The sequence below is a fragment of the Ahaetulla prasina genome, chromosome 16 (assembly GCF_028640845.1).
Source record: "Ahaetulla prasina isolate Xishuangbanna chromosome 16, ASM2864084v1, whole genome shotgun sequence".
Lineage (NCBI taxonomy): Eukaryota > Metazoa > Chordata > Lepidosauria > Squamata > Colubridae > Ahaetulla > Ahaetulla prasina.
Window position 1 is genome coordinate 6,997,020 of NC_080554.1, and position 17,277 is coordinate 7,014,296.

Genomic DNA, 17,277 nt, shown 5'->3' on the forward strand with positions numbered 1-17,277 from the left:
CCCCCCCTAAAATCCATGCGTGCCTTGCATTTACCTGCATCCAAAACGGGCCGCGTGGTGACTCCTGAGAGGGGTGGGGCAGGGTGGGAGGGGCCAGTAGGGAGTGGGATTTGGGGGGCTCTCCAAACTGCACAGAATCTTAGCTAGAGGTTCTCCTGAATCCCTGCAAACCCCCAGCAGCCGACCCCTGGAAAAAACCCAAGAAAGTCCAGACCATGAGCTGTTTGATTGGGAAGAACGTCTTAACCTAGAAAATGAGCCACCCAAAATTATTTTCATGGATTCCTCAAGACGGTAATATCAACAGCAGCTCTTTGCCTCTTCTAGCTATATTGGCCATCAATTGTCATATTGACCATGATCCATGGTTAGGAGCTACCTACGTGGAGGTATGATGGGAAGACAGTCTTCAAGTAGAGACAATGACTGATGGGGTCTTTGGTGATCTCTGAGATGGCTTGTTTTCTTGTAGACGTTTCATGACCCAAAGTAGCTAACATCATCAGTGCTAGAAGGGCGTGAATAAGAGGAATAACAGCAAACCCTACTCCCTTTTAGCAATGATGATGTTTCTTGGCTGGGTCGTGAAATGTCTGCAAGAAAACCACCAAGTTCATAGACACCAAGGACCCTCCTCCTTTTGGTCTTCCACCCTGTCGTCCTCGTTCTCCTCCCTCCACTCCACAAACCCCACTCCCTTCTAACACTGATGATGTTACTTCGTTGGGTCATGAAACGTCTGCAAGCAAACCAGCAAGCTTAGAGACCGCCAAGGACCCTTCATTTCAACTCTGAGCTACAAATATTCTCCTTTTCGCCCCACCATGATTGATTTAAACCCTCCCCTCCCTTCAAATTGCAAGCCAACAAAACACTCTCAATTCTCACAACACACTAAACGACACACATTTAAAAAGAGAGAGAGAGAGAGATTTCAGTAAGGTTAAAACTAACCAAGCTTGATCTTTGGTTGAAGCCCGGTCCCTAGGTTTCTAACTGACCTGGTTAAAAACTAATTTTCTCTCTTGTCTAATAGCTGCGGGGCCAGCTATTTAACAGAGATGGAGAAAATTGATCAATTCAGACCCCAATCTCTCTTCTTTCTCTTGGCTGGTTTGAAATCAAGTCCCGGTCACCATCGACAAAGCCAATGGTTGGAAATAGCCTTCAGGGCTTCTTCTTCTCAATTTTCTTTTTTTCCCCAGAGCTACCTGCCATCTCTAAAAAAAGGCAAACTTGGTAAGAAGAGAGCCAGGGGGAAGAAAATCCCATTAAAAGAAATTTATTGTCGTCGTGACTCTCTTTACCCTCTACGGAGCGTTATATTTTCGTGCACAGGTGCCTTCTAAGGGCGGCAGGCAGATATGAAACGGTGTGGCCTTAAATTCACACTTTCATAACTTCTGCACTGGTCTCCCTTGGTAATGGGGCTGGGGGAGGTGGGATGTCCACCACGAAGACGAGAAAGAGAAGGAACGAGGGAGTTGTGGGGAAGGCTTCGGAGATGGTGGTCAAACCGACACCAGAGTGGAGTGCGGTGCGGTGCGGTGCTCGCCTCCGGTGTGACAGCCAGCACATTAAAAGCTAGGTCGCAATGAATTATTCATGGCCAATTCCCGGCTGCAAGATATATGTTCCTGCCCTATGATGGGGGAAGATATTTACTTCCAACCAGAGAAAAGGAGAAAAGAAACCTTCCCCCATGATCAGATGACAAGTAATCTATCAAGACTCGGCTGGGGAATTTTGGGGAATTTTTGCAAAGAGGGAAGCTCTTACCAGGGCAGCCTGAAAGTCAAAGCAAAGCAGCTACGTGGGGTCACTCGACTCTCAACAAATCAGGAGGAAATGCAACATCTCAAATTGTCTCCCCTGCAGCAAAATTAGAAGCTCGGGTTCCCGGTGTTTCCTATCAAATCTGGGAGCTCCCGAGATGGATGAATAGAATAGAATAGAATAGAATAGAACAGAATAGAATAGAATAGAATAGAATAGAATAGAATAGCAGAGTTGGAAGGGACCTTGGAGGTCTTCTAGTCCAGCCCTCTGTTCAAGCAGGAAACCCTATAACACTTTAGACGAATGATTATCCAATATCTTTTTAAAAACTTCCAGTGTTGGAGCATTCACAACTTCTGGAGGCAAGTTGTTCCACTGATTAATTGTTCTCACTCTCAGGAAATTCCTCCTCAGTTCTAGGTTGCTTCTCTCCTTGATTAGTTTCCACCCATTGCTTCTTGTCCTGCTCTCAGGTGCTTTGGGGAATAGCTTGACTCCCTCTTCTTTGTGGCAGCCCTTGAGATACTGGAAGACTGCTATCATCTCTCCCCTAGTCCTTCTTTTCGTTAAACTAGACGTACCCAGTTCCTGCAACCGTTCTTTATATGTTTTAGCCTCCAGCCCCCTCATCCTCTTTGTTGCTCTTCTCTGCACTCTTTCTAGAGTTTCAACATCTTTTTCATATTGTGGTGACCAAAACTGGATGCAGGATTCCAGGGCAAGGCCTGACCCCTCCTTGAACGGCATTGAGCCTTATCTAGTCTTTTCCAGCCAATCTGGAAAGATTCCTGTATTATAGGCAGAGAACAATAAAGTAGATAGTTTGAACTGTAGGCATGCAATTTTAGTTATTCATCCCTGACAGTTTGCAGATAGAAGTATGACACAGAAATCTAGGCATTACTCTTGGGAGGATTATTATCTTCTACTTGTAAGGGGACAAAGGAACAGATGGAATGATAACCATTCGCTGAACACCTGAAGCCATTTATTTGTAGGAAATAAGGTTTTTTGTTATATACCCAAAGTTATCATTTGACATCTCGTTTCCCAAGTCTAACGTTCTGTCGCCTGCTGGAAACCATTTGGCATTTCACAAAAAAAAAACAAGCAATTTTCTGATCCAGGAGAGAAAGGAGAAAATTTTCTTTTTGGGCAGCTGACGAGGAGAGGAGGGGGAGGTGAGTGGTGTCAGTGGGAGACTAATGAGCAAATGAACGGAAAAATCGCCGTTGGGGGGAAATGGAGAATTGCCATCTCTGCATTTTGTCACCTTCCAAGCCGTTTGGAGTGACAAAATACGAAGATTGGTTGTGAAGACTTCTGAGTTGCAGGAAGTTGACCTTGAAACAGGGGAAAGGAAAAACAGGATGAGTGAGACCTCTGACCTCATTCAAGACCTAAAAGATTTTGTTAATAAAGAGATGTGTTATAGGAAAAATAATCCGTTTTTTTTAAAATTTGAATTTATATCCCGCCCTTCTCCGAAGACTCAGGGCGGCTTACATTGTGTTAAGCAATAGTCTCATCCATTTGTATATTATATACAAAGTCAACTTTTATTGCCCCCAACAATCTGGGTCCTCATTTTACCTACCTTATAAAGGATGGAAGGCTGAGTCAACCTTGGGCCTGGTGGGGCTTGAACTTGCAGTAATTGCAAGCAGCTGTGTTAATAACAGACTGCATTAGTCTGTTGAGCCACCAGAGGCCCATTTTCTTAAGCGATAGGTATAATTTACTAAAATGGCTTGTTCTTTTCCTGATGAGAGGGGGGAAGATACTTCTTTATTCTTTCTTTTCTACTTTTTCCTTTTTTTCCCCTGTACTTTCTATTTTTGGGGACTTTTATTATTTTTCACTTTTTCAATTATAATCCTAATAAAATTACTTTAAAAAAAAAAAAGTTCAACGTGATGGAAACGTCGCCTGATATATCTCAGAAATTACTGGTATATATAAGGTAAAGGTAAAGGTTCCCCTCGCACATACATGCTAGTCGTTGCCGACTCTAGGGGGCGATGCTCATCTCCGTTTCAAAGCCGAAGAGCCAGCGCTGTCCGAAGATGTCTCCATGGTCACGTGGCTGGCATGACTCAACGCCAAAGGCGCACGGAACGCTGTTCCCTTCCCACCAAAGGTGGTCCCTATTTTTTCTACTTGCATTTTTACGTGCTTTCGAAACTGCTAGGTTGGCCGAAGCTGGGACAAGTAATGGGAGCTCACCCCGTTACACGGCAGCCCTAGGGATTCGAACCGCTGAGCTGCCGACCTTTCGATCGACAAGCTCAACGTCCTAGCCCCTGAGCCACCGCGTCCCTACTGGTATATATACACATCTTCATTTCTGCAAAGAGGGGGCCCTCCCGGACTCACCCCAGAATCTCAGCTGAACTTACTTTCAAGCCAGTGTTTTCTGCTTCCGAATCCTTGTCGACACCCGTGATGTAAATCCCGAGGGCGTATTCAGACCCCCCTCGAATCATGAGACCCAGAGATCGCCCTTCATCCAACACAAGGTTAACCTGCACCAAGAAGCAATAAAAAATTTTTTAAAAAATAATAATTAACCATTGAATTGTGCAGGTAAGGAGACTCCACAGTAGATGTGACCTTCACTGTTTTTCAGAGCTTGCCTTGTCCATGGCATTATACCGGCAGTCCTTGACTTATGACCACAGTTGAGCCCAAAATTTCCGTTGCTAAAAAAGAGAGTTGTTAAGTGTTACTCCTCTCAAGCCGCTGTGGGTAACCCTGGGAGACAGCCTTGAGAGTGATATGTCTGGAATGTGCTTTTGTTTTTGGCTGCTGTGCTGCTTCACTGTTTTCCCATCCCTCTTGCCTATGGCAACTCAAGAGCCGGCCAGGGATGCTTTGCGAGTTGACATTAGTAACCCGGTTATTAAATGAATCTGGCTTCCCACTTGACTTGGCTTGTCAGAAGGTCAAAAAAGGTGGGCTTCAAATATTTTAGCAAGGGGTTCTCTGCCCGGTTGCTGGGTGGACGTGGCCATGGTGGGTGTGGCCTAGTCGGCCTCCTGCATCATAGCGGGCAGGCCGTTTTGCCCTCCCCAGGCTCTGGAGGGTTTACTTGAGCTTCCGGGAGGGCAAAAATGGCCTCCCCAGGCTCTGGAGGCCCTCTGGGGGCTGGAAACGGGCCTGTTTCTGGCCTTCCTGAACTTCCAGTAGGCCCGTTTTTTGCTCTCCCTGAGCCTCCGTGCGCACCCTACACTTACCTTGCATCCAAAACAGGCTGCCTGGGGACTCCTGGGAGGGGAGGGGCAGTGTGGGCAGGGCCAGCCAGGAGCGGGATTTGTGGGTTCTCCAAAATGCACAGAATCTTAGCTAGAGGTTCTCCCGAACCCCCAGCAGCTCACCCTTGCATATTTTCCTTAAACATTTCCCTGGTTGAAATCTAAGCTTTCTGAGGTTGGAAATAGCCAATTCCACTTATCCTGGCTGGGCAATTAAAACAGCCTCCTCGCAATGCAAACGCGAATTGCTTGAAAACAGCCCCCGAATTCCACTGCACAAGGTGAGAGATACCTGACCAGTTTGGTATGTCTATGGCAAAAGTTTTAATTGCTTTGATTCTGCAAACAGGCTCATAGTGCTAAAGTCCCCGCCCCCCCGAGAGGAAAAAAAAAACACCACCAGATATCATTTTGATTAAAATTCAGACTAAGTACAGCTTCAGCAGACATAGGTAGAAGCAGATCCACTTCCCCTTTCGCTTTTGAAATATTATAGTAGAGGCCTTATTGAACAAACACAGCTTCGGGCTCTAAGATGAGATACTGCAAAGAATCAGATAACTTAAAGGGAATGAGTTCTTTTTCCCCCCTTTTTAGTCTGGGGAGCAATTAACTGAGATGGAGAGCGAGAGAGAGAAAGAAGGAAAAAAATTATAGATTTGCAGGGAGCAGACATCCTTCGTTGCAAATCAAGAAACAGAAAAGAGCGTTAATTCCATATTAATTAGGGAGATTAACAACCAGCCAAATATTCTAAAGAAGCGCGGGACTTTGATAAGTTTAATAAGATCCGGAACGCTGGGACTGGTTTCATTGTTTTGGAAAAAATAACAACAACAATCATTTGCATTATTAATGGGACAAAAGAGCAATTTTTAGGGAAACAGATACATTTTATCGGGTGGTAATTATGGGGATTAAAGTTGGAAGAGTAGGCTGCATAGATAACGATCTTTAATAGCTGCCGACAAACCAAGTTTTGGCTTTCTTCCAAACCGCCCCGAGATGGTCTGTTTGTCCCTAAGCACAAGCTCCTTTAAAATAGGTAGGGGCAGACCTTGGCCGATCTCAAAAACATCTTTAAGATTTATATTGGCTGTTTGCCTATGACTATCATTAAGTGTTGTAAGTTTTGTACCTTGATGAAGGCATCTTGTCTTTTTATGTACACCGAGAGCGTATGCACCAAAGACAAATTCCTTGTGTGTCCAATCACACTGGGCCAATAAAAAAAATTCTATTCTATTCTATTCTATTCTATTCTATTCTATTCTATTCTATTCTATTCTATTCTATTCTAAAAGAGAGCAGCAGTCAGATAAATTGGCTGGGCCAGCTTCGAAGGCACAACCTTGTCTCCCCGATTACTGAGCTAGAAAGCATGGCCTGACAGATACCACAGATTCTGGAAGGGGATCAGATGAACATATTCCAAAGATATCCGGCTTCCATCCGAGCTCGTGGGCTGATGTGTCCTTTTGGCACAGCGAGCGTTTCCATTAACACTCCCCTTGAACGATTTAGCGCTCCTGATGAAGCGAACCTGAGAAAATGAGACAGTGCAGTTCTCCACTTTGGAAGGACAGAATAATTGGAGGTTACCGGTTACTCTGACCTTCCGCTGCTCCGTTGAGGCAATCAACGCTTGAACGCCTGGAGATAGAGTGTGTGTATGGATACACTAAGCATATTGAGATAGATTTAACCCGTGTTGTATTATATCCTTTGGCCAGACGGCTTATGGAGGCTCCTTTGTTTCTTTTCCGCTTGCCTGGAAATCGGAATATAGAATAACAGGGTTGGGAGAAACCTTGGACGATCTTCTAGTCCAAACCCCTTGGTCAAGCAGAAGACCCTATACCATTCCAGGCAAACGGCCGTCCAACTTTCAAGTTTCTAGAGTCTATCCTATCTCAAGACTTAAAATGGACACCTAACATCAAAAACATCATCAGAAAAGCACCACGAAGAATGTTCTTTCTGCGCCAACTCAGGAAGTTCAAACTGCCCAAGGAGCTGCTGATCCAGTTTTACAGAGGAATGATTGAGTCTGTCATCTGCACCTTTATAACTGTCTGGTTTAGCTCTGCAACTAAACAAGACAAACACAGACTTCAATGGATAATTAGAACTGCAGGAAAAACAATCACAACTAGCCTGCCTTCCATGGACCACCTGTCTACTGCACGAGCCAGAAAGAGGGCCGTGAAAATATCTACAGACCCCTCGCATCCTTGACATAAATTGTTTCAACTTCTACCCTCAAAACGAAGCTATAGGGCACTGCACACCAGAAGAACTAGACACAAGGATAGTTTTTCCCCCCGAATGCCATCACTCTGCTAAACAACTAATTCCCACAACACTCTCAAACTATTTACTAAGATATTATTATTATTATTATTATTATTATTATTATTATTATTATTATTATTATTATTATTATTATTATTATTATTATCATCATCATCATCATCATCATCATCATCCTTCCTATTACCTATGTCCCTCCACTTATGACTATAACCTTGTTGCCTGTATCTTTATGATTTATATTGTTTAGTTTCTTATTATGATTTGATTGCCTATTTAGTTGGACTATCACTGAGAGTTGTATCTTATGATTCTTGATGAATGTATTTTTTGATGTACACCGAGAACTTATGCACCAAAGACAAATTCCTTGTGTGTCTAATCACACATGGCCAATAAAGAATTCTATTCTATTCTATTCTGTTCTATTCTATTATTCTACTCTACTCTACTCTACTCTACTCTACTCTACTCTACTCTACTCTACTCTACTCTACTCTACTCCACTCCGCTGTGCTCTGCTCTGCTCTGCCCTGCCCTGCCCTGCCCTGCCCTGCCCTGCCCTGCCCTGCCCTGCCCTATTCTATTCTATTCTATTCTATTCTATTCTATTCTATTCTATTCTATTCTATTCTACATTCTGTTCTATTCTATTATTCTACTCTGCTGTGCTCTGCTGTGCTCTGCCCTGCCCTGCTCTGCCCTGCCCTGCCCTGCCCTACCCTACTCTATTCTACATTCTGTTCTATTCTATTATTCTACCCTACCCTACCCTACCCTGCCCTACCCTGTTTTGTTCTGTTCTATTCTATTTCACATTCTGTTCTATTATGCTACCCTACCCTACCCTACCCTACCCTATTCTTAAAGACCTCCAGTGATGGAGCAACTATAACTTCTGAAGGCAAGCTGTTCCATTGATTCATTGTTCTCACTGTTAGGATATTTCTCCTTAGTTCTAGGTTACTTGTCTCTTTGATAAGTTCCCATCTGTTCCTTCTTCTGTTGCCCTCAGGTGCTTTGGAAAATAGGTTGACCCCCCCCCCCCGCTTCTGTAGGACCACAACAGTGGCATCTATTTAGATTTCATTTTCATAAGGAAAAAAAATCCTTATGAGGTTTGCACAGCATCTAGATAGTCCACCTTTGGAGGCTGTGAGTCTTCAACTTCATTGGTCTTGAAGACCTCCAATGCAGGGGTGAAATTTGAAAGTTTTCCCTACCGGTTCTGTGGGTGTGGCTTGGTGGGCATGGCAGGGGAAGGATACTGCAAAATCTCCATTCCCTCCCCACTCCAGGGGAAGGATACTGCAAAATCTCCATTCCCTCCCCACTCCTTGGGAAGGATACTGCAAAATCTCCCTTCCCTCCCCACTCCAGGGGAAAGGTACTGCAAAATCTCCATTACCTCCCCACTCTGGGGCCAGCCAGAGGTTGTATTTACCGGTTCTCCGAACTACTTAAAATATCCACTACTGGTTCTCTAGAACTTGCTGGATTTCACCCCTGCTCCAAGGTCCTTTTCAACCCTATTATTCTATCTATGGAGGCTTTTAAGAACAGACCAGAAAGTCACTTCTTATGGATATTGGATTGGTTTTCCTTCAAGGTTGAATTAACTGATTCTTGTGGTCTTTTTCCATTTTTACCGTTCAGTGTCTCCTCTTCGAAAATTCACCTGAACATCCTTTCTTCCCCCCAAGATGCTCTAGCTTGATCAAAGGAAGAAGAAAGAGAAAATGATGGGGACAGAGAACATTTGGGGGATCTGACAAGCTGTGGTCCAAACCCTTTTGAGTGGGCGGGGAGGAGACGGATTCGTACTGGAGGCCCACGACAAAAGAAAAGTCAGAACTGCTTAGTTTAGAGACCAAGGATAGGATAGGATAGGATAGGATAGGATAGGATAGAATAGAATAGAATAGATAATGCAGAATGGAATGGGATAGAATAGAATAGATAATGTAGAGTGGAAGAATGGAATAGAATAGAATAGAATAGAATAGAATAAGAGGATAGAGTAGAATAGAATAGAATAGAATAGAATAGAATAAGAGGATAGATTAGAATAGAATAGAATAGAATAGAATAGAATAGAATAGAATAGAATAGAATAGAATAGAATAGAATAGAATAGAGAATGTGGAATGGAATGGAATAGAATAGAATAGAACAGAACAGAATAGAATAGAATAGAATAGAGAATGTGGAATAGAATAGAATAGAATAGAATAGAATAGAATAGAATAGAATAGAATAGAATAGAATAGAATAGAATAGAATGTGAAATGGAATGGAATGGAATAGAATAGAATAGAATAGAATAGAATAGAATAGAATATGGAATGGAATGGAATGGAATGGAATAGAATAGAATAGAATAGAATAGAATAGAATAGAAAAGAATAGAATGCAGAATGGAATAGAATAGAATAGAATAGAATAGAATAGAATAGAAGAGAAGAGAAGAGAAGAGAATAGAATAGAATAGAATAGAATAGAAGAATAGAATAGAATAGAATGAGATAGAATAGAATGTGGAATGGAATGAATGGAATAGAATAGAATAGAATAGAATAGAATAGAATAGAATAAGAGGATAGAGTAGAGTAGAGTAGAATAGAATAGAATAGAATAGAATAGAATAGAATAGAATAGAATAGAATAGAGAATGTGGAATGGAATGGAATAGAATAGAATAGAACAGAACAGAACAGAATAGAATAGAATAGAATGTGGAATAGAATAGAATAGAATAGAATAGAATAGAATAGAATAGAATGAGAATAGAATAGAATAGAATGAGAATAGAATGGAATGGAATGAATAGAATAGAACAGAATAGAAGAGAATAGAATAGAATAGAATAGAATAGAATAGAATGAACAGAATAGAACAGAATAGAATAGAATGAGATAGAATAGAATAGAATAGAACAGAATAGAATAGAATAGAATAGAATAGAATAGAATAGAATAGAATAGAATAGAATAGAATAGAATAATAGAATAGAATAGAATAGAACAGAACAGAATAGAATAGAATAGAACAGAATGGAATGGAACAGAATAGAACAGAATAGAATAGAATAGAATAGAATAGAATAGAATAGAATAGAATGTGGAATGGAATAGAATAGAATAGAATAGAATAGAATAGAATAGAAGAGAAGAGAAGAGAAGAGAAGAGAAGAGAAGAGAAGAGAAGAGAAGAGATAATGTAGAGGGAAGAATGGAATGGGATAGAATAGAATAGAATAGAATAGAATAGAATAGAATAGAATAGAATAGAATAGAATAGAATAGAATTCTTTATTGGCCAAGTGTGATTGGACACACAAGGAATTTCTCTTGGTGCATACGCTCTCAGTGTACATAAAAGAAAAGATACATTGGTCCAGAATCATAAGGTGTAACATTTAATGATAGTCATAGGGAAACAGTCAACATGAATTTTAAGGATACCAGCAACAAGGTTACATTCATACAGATGACATGTAGAAACCAAAATCAGAAACCAGGGATAATTTGAGGCTTGGCACGAGGATCAGAAAGGAAGGGGGTGGGTGGGTTTGAGAAAAAAAAGAAGAGGAGACAATAATAACTATCAGGGAGACAATCAGTGGAGAGTGCCCTTCTCTTGAAGGAACAACTGCGAAAAGGACATCAATTCTTGCCTTTATTTGTTTGTTTGCAAATATGTTCCAGTTGTCTTGCTGAGTCATGCTCCTGCTGATGCTGTCAAATCTCTCTCCCTCCTCTCTTTCTCTCTCTCTCTCTTTCTGTCCCTCTCTCTCTCCCCCTTTCTGTCTCTTGCTCTCTTTCTGTCCCCCTCTCTCCCTCTTGCTCTCTCTTTCTCCCTCTCTTCCTGTCCATCTCTCCCTCTTTCTTTCCCCCTTTCTCTTTCTTTCTCTCCCTCTCTCTCCCCCTTTCTCTCTCCCTCTGTCGCTCTTTCTGTCCCTCTGTCCCTCGCTCTCTGTCCCCCTTTCTCCTTCTCTTTCTGTTCCTCCCTCCCCTCTTTCTTTCCCTCTCTCTCGCTCTTTTTGTCCCTCTCTCTCTCTGTCCCCCCTCTCTCCCTCTCTCTCTCTCCCTCTCTCCCTCTTTCTCTCTCTCTCTCCCTCCCTCTCTGTTGCGCTCTCTTTCTGTCCCTCCCTCTCTCTCCCTCTGTGTCCCACTCTCCCTCTCTTTCTGTCCCTCTCTCTCCCCCACCCTCTCTTATTCTCCCTCCCTCTTAGTCTTTCTAACTCCCTCTCTCTACCCCTCTCTTTCTTTCTCTCCCTCTCTCCCCCTCTCCCCCTCTTTCCCTCTCTCCCTCTATCGCTCTTTCTGTCCCTCTCTCCTTCCCTCTCTTTCTGTTCCTCCCTCCTTCTCTTTCTTTCTCTCCCTCTCTATCCCACCTCTCTTGGTCTCTTTCTGTCCCTCTCTCCCCCTCTCCCTCCCTCCCTCTCTCTCCCTTCCTCCCCCCTCCCTCTCTCTCTCACACACACAGAGCACAATCTTTGGTTTGCAATGCCAAACACAAACACAAAGCAACAAATACAAGCTTTTCTTGCCATTAAATGTTCTTGCTGAGTCTGAATAAAGGAAAGGAGGGGGGCAGAGAAAGGCAACTTTCCCCATTTCTAATGGCTTTTTCCTCTCCCCCACCCATCCTGCTCCGAAGGCTGGCTGAACGTATACATTTAGTTCTGCATAATTATGCAAATGGCCTTTAATGGAGGCTGGCAAATAGAATTGGGGCGGGTTTTTGTTTGTTTTTTTCTGTTTGCCTCTTTTCCCCGGTCATATTACATTGCTCTGCTTTTGTGGGTAATGCGAGCTAAATTCATTATCGAGATGGTTTGAGAGGAACCTGTTTCAAACTGAAACTCTCACCCAGCCCTAATCAATGGGGGTTCATCCCTCGGGAGTTGGGGTGGGTGGGTGTACAGCCTGACCTCTCGTTATATAGATCCCCGAATGAGTGTAGAGGTCCGATTTTTTTTTACAGTTACTAAGGCTAAGAACGGTTGCAGGAACTGGGTATGTGTAGTTTAATGAAAAGAAGGATTAGGGGAGACATGATAGCAGTGTTCCAATATTTGAGGGGCTGCCCCAAAGAAGAGGAAGTCAAGCTATCCTCCAAAGCACCTGAAGGCAGGACAAGAAGCAAACTCATCAAGGAGAGAAGCAACTTAGAACTAAGGAGAAATTTCCTGACAGTGAGAACAATTAACCCGTGGAACAACTTGCCTCCAGAAATTGTGAATTCTCCAACACTGGAAATTTTTAAGAAGATGTTGGATAACCATTTGTCTGAAGTGGTGTAGCGTTTCCTGCCTAAGCAGGGGGTTGGACTAGAAGACCTCCAAAGTCCCTTCCAACTCTGTTATTCTATTCTATTCTATTCTATTCTATTCTATTCTATTCTATTCTATTCTATTCTATTCTATTTTCTATATTCCATTTCATTCCATATTCTATTCTATTCTATTCTATTCTATTCTTCATTATTCTATTCTATTCTATTCTATTCTATTTTCTATATTCCATTTCATTCCATATTCTATTCTATTCTATTCTATTCTATTCTATTCTATTCTATTCCATTCCATATTCTACTCATCATTATTCTATTCTTCATTATTCTATTCTATTCTATTTTCTATATTCCATTCCATTCCATTCCATATTCTATTCTATTCTATTCTACTCATTATTCTATTCTATTCTATTCTATTCTATTCTATTCTATTCTATTCTATTCTATTCGTGACAGGATAGCAGTCTTCCAATATTTAAGTGGCTGCCACAAAAAAGAGGGAATTGACTTATTCTCCAAAGCTAAAACATATGAGGAATGGTTGCAGGAATTGGGTATGTCCAGTTTAATGAAAGGATGGACTAGGGGGAGACATGATAAAAGTCTTCCAGTATTTGAGGGGCTGCCACAAAGAAAGAAGGAGTCAACCTATTCTCCAAAGCTTCTGAAGGCAGGACAAGAAGCAACGGATGGAAACTAATCAAGGAGAGAAGCAACCTGGAATTAAGGAGAAACTTCTTAACAGTGAGGGCAATTAACCAGTAGAACTGCTTGCTTCCAGAATTTATGGGTACTCCTACACTGGAGATGAAAATGCCCAAGATATTTGGACAACCATTTGCTTGAAATAGTATAGGGTCTCCTGCTTGAGCAGTGAGTTGGACTAGAAGACCTCCAAGGTCCCCATCCAACTCTGTTATTCCGTTAACAATTATTAAAGACAGAAGCTGACTTGGGCGGTTATATATATCCTAAGGACTTCTCGTCTCTTTATAACCTCGTTTTCCTGGATTCAAAGAAAAGCAAAGCCTTTAAAAAAAACAAAAACATCACTGCTGTCTATCACCGATTGATAAATGTGCTTGAAAAATTTCAGCTTCCGTAAAAACATTTTACGACTGATCAGTCACGCTGCAGTTGGGAGCTCAGCCCCAGAGAGCCTGTTCTGGCCAAGCGAGACTGGAAAATCCTATCGCGGTTCGAGTGGAAAACGGATGAGAAATATACATTGAAAGGAAGGAAGCAGTCTTTATGGACCTTGACGAAACGTAGACTCAGAAATAGACGGAATCCACTTGAAGCAAACCCATTGATCAGTGCTTGTGGAAAATACGTGCGTAATAATCTTGGATCGTCTGAAACGGGGGAAAAAAAAAGGGGGAATTGTGATTTAAGGGTGAGCAACAGCTCCCTTTGGAAAATCCAAATTCTTTTCAAAGGAATTTGGATTCGGCGTCCCAAACTTTTAAGAAAAAGCCCCGATGTTTATTTACGGGTAAAGAGAAAGAGAAAAAAGAAAAATGCCCTCCTCTATGATGCAAACTCAAGGCAGTTGGTCAAAGTTGTCATGCCCACCCTCAGGGTATAGGTAAGATTTCTGTAACAGGAGTTTTCACCCTGGGATCCTACTTCCTTTTCTTCACAGCTAGAGAGACACGCGGTGGTTCAGTGGCTAAGACGCTGAGCTTGTCGATCGAAAGGTCAGCAGTTCAGCGGTTCGAATCCCGAGCGCCGCATAACGGGCTGAGTTCCCGTGACTTGTCCCAGCTTCTGCCAGCCTAGCAGTTCAAAAGCAGGTAAAAACAAATGCAAGTAGAAAAATAGGGACCACCTTTGGTGGGGAGGCGTTCCGTGCGCCTTTGGCATTGAGTCATGCCGGCCACATGACTACGGAGACGTCTTCAGACAGCGCTGGCTCTTCGGTTTTGAAACGGAGATGAGCACTTCCCCCTAGAGTTGGGAACAACTAGGACATATGTGTGTGGGGAACCTTTTAGAGAGACACAAGATGGAGGGAGGAGGCACAGCTTCCTGATGTTGAAATTATAGCTTGGCCTGGAAAAACCAGGACGAGGGGATAGATGGGGGAACTCGTCAAATTTGCAGATGACACCAAGCTGGCAGGAATAGCCAACACTCCAGAAGACAGGCTCAAGATACAGAAGGATCTTGACAGACTTGAACATTGGACACTATCTCACAAAATGAAATTCAATGGTGAAAAAAAGCGAGGTTCTACATTTAGGCAAGAAAAACAAAATGCACAGGTACAGTATAGGTGGTATCTCGCTCAATAGTAGTAACTGTGAGAGGGATCTTGGAGTCCTAGTGGACAACCATTTAGGTATGAGCCAGCCGTGTTCAGCAGCTGCCAAAAAAAAAAAAGCCAACACAGTTCTAGGCTGCATAAACAGAAGGATAGAATCAAGATCACGTGAAGTGTTAATACCACTTTATCTGACAGCAGATTTGGACAGTGAGGCAGTTGGGGAGGAACATGGGCCAGTCCTTGAGTCTGGGGAAGGCTCAGACAAGGGCTCTGCATCCGAGGCAGAGAGGGGGCCAGAGCCGGATGCCAGTTATCAGTTGCCTTCGGAGTCAGATATCAGTGAGGCAGAAAAACAGCTGGAGCCTGTTCCCAGTGTGTGCATGCGCAGAGTTGCCAGACGAAGGGAACAGCTGAAGAACAAGGGTCGACTTGGGAGTAAGGCCGCAGGTGGATGATGAAGGGCCCCACCCAGAGAGAATAAAAGAGGAGCAAAAGGGGAGTGGAGTTTGCAGGAGACAATTAGTTCATTACCACATTTTTGCCAAGTATTGCAGTGTCTGAAATATATCGGTCTAGCCACTCTCCAAGCCTGATAAAGGTCGGTCATTGTGAACTATCTTGAAAGACTGCAGGAGAGGAAAGACTTTGCTGGAAAGGAATTCACTGTAAATTAAATAAAAGGGGTTTATCGGGACGAGGACTCAGCTTCGTGCTGCTGGGGAAGCCAAGGTCAGAACACCTCCTCCCACCCCCCAAAAAATTGAGGGTTCAACAACCTCTTGTGCACAAAGGAGTCCATTTGCCGGAGGCCCCAATTAAACGCTTGCAAGCAGGAACTGGTTTGGCCTGAATTCACACCTCCCTAATCACCCCTGCGCTAAAGAAAACAGAGCCGCTAGTCCTCACCTTTTTCTCATCCCCTTCCTGCAGAAGTTGAAGGTGGCTCCTTTTCTCGCTCTCCTTGCACAAAGAGCTGCTGTGATGCTGGACCAAGCCAACCGGTGGGGAGACACTCCGGCCTTGGGGATCCACCCAGGTGTAGATGTGGTTGGTTCTGTAGCCGCCGGGAATGCGACCCACCGAATGGACAGTCAGGTTCAGCTTCTTGGAGCCCTTGAGCACCTGTAGGGGGGAAAGGGTGTTGAAGACAAAGTTTATATCAGAAGGCGAAGGTAAGTCTGAGAAAAGAGGCCATTTAATTAAAAAGCAACAATATTCACAGCTCCCATATTTTTGCCGCCAGTGTTAAGGAAGTGTTAAATGTTAAGTAAGGGGCCTCTGGTGGCTCAGCAGACTAAGTCTGTCTGTTATTAACACAGTTGCTTGCAATTACTGCAGGTTCAAGCCCCACCAGGCCCAAGGTTGACTCAGCCTTCCATCCTTTATAAGGTAGGTAAAATGAGGACCCAGATTGTTGGGGGCAATAAGTTGACTTTGTATATAATATACAAATGGATGAAGACTATTGCTTAACACTGTAAGCCGCCCTGAGTCTTCGGAGAAGGGCGGGATATAAATTCAAATTAAAAAAAAAAGTGTGAATATATAAAAAAGAACAACCCTCCACTCTGCCTTATTTGCAAGCCATGGGGCAATTTTGGTGGATATTGAAGGAATCTTCTGCAGCTATTGGAAGAAGTCCTGTAATATCCTGTAATTATTTACCCTGGAAATAAGGAGAAATTTCCTGACAGTGATGGCAATCAACCCACGGAACAGAAGTTGCCTTCGGAAGTTGTGGGAGCTTCATCCCTGGAAGCCTTCAAGAAGAGACTGGACGGGCATCTGTCAGAAATGGTGTAGAGTCTCCTGCTTGGGTAGGTGGGTGGGTTGGACTAGATGACCTACAAGGTCCCTTCCAACTCCGTTAATCTGTATCTGAATCTCAGTTTACCGATAGAAGAGTTGGGATAATTAACCTGTGAGAGGGATCTTGGAGTCCTAGTGGACAATCGCTTAAATATGAGCCAGCCGTGTGCTGCAGCTGCCAAAAAAAAGCCAACACAGTTCTAGGCTGCATTAACGGAGGGATAGAATCAAGTTCACATGAAGTGTTAATACCACTTTATGATGCCTTAGTAAGAGCACCTTTCAAATTCTGCATCCAGTTTTGGTCGCCACAATGTAAAGAAGATGTTGAGACTCTAGAAAGAGTGCAGAGAAGAGCAACAAAGATGATTAGGGGACTGGAGGCTAAAACACATGAAGAACGGTTGCAGGAATTGGGTATGTCTAGTTTAATAAAAAGAAGGACCAGGGGAGACATGATAGCAGTGTTCCAATATCTCAGGGGCTGCCCCAAAGAAGAGGGAGTCAAGCTATTCTCCAAAGCCCCTGAGGGCAGGATAAGAAGCAATGGAT

General features: G+C 43.0%; 1 protein-coding gene across 1 annotated transcript in view; it reads right to left on the reverse strand.

Moving 5' to 3' along the window:
• Positions 1-17,277, reverse strand: part of WHRN (whirlin) — a 128,286-nt gene that overhangs the window by 35,023 nt on the left and 75,986 nt on the right. The window contains exons 4-5 of the mRNA XM_058159568.1: positions 15,823-16,038; positions 4,179-4,304 (exon numbers count right to left, since the gene is read on the reverse strand). Coding sequence (XP_058015551.1) covers positions 4,179-4,304; positions 15,823-16,038 — 342 coding nt within the window. The remainder of the gene's footprint in view (positions 1-4,178; positions 4,305-15,822; positions 16,039-17,277) is intronic.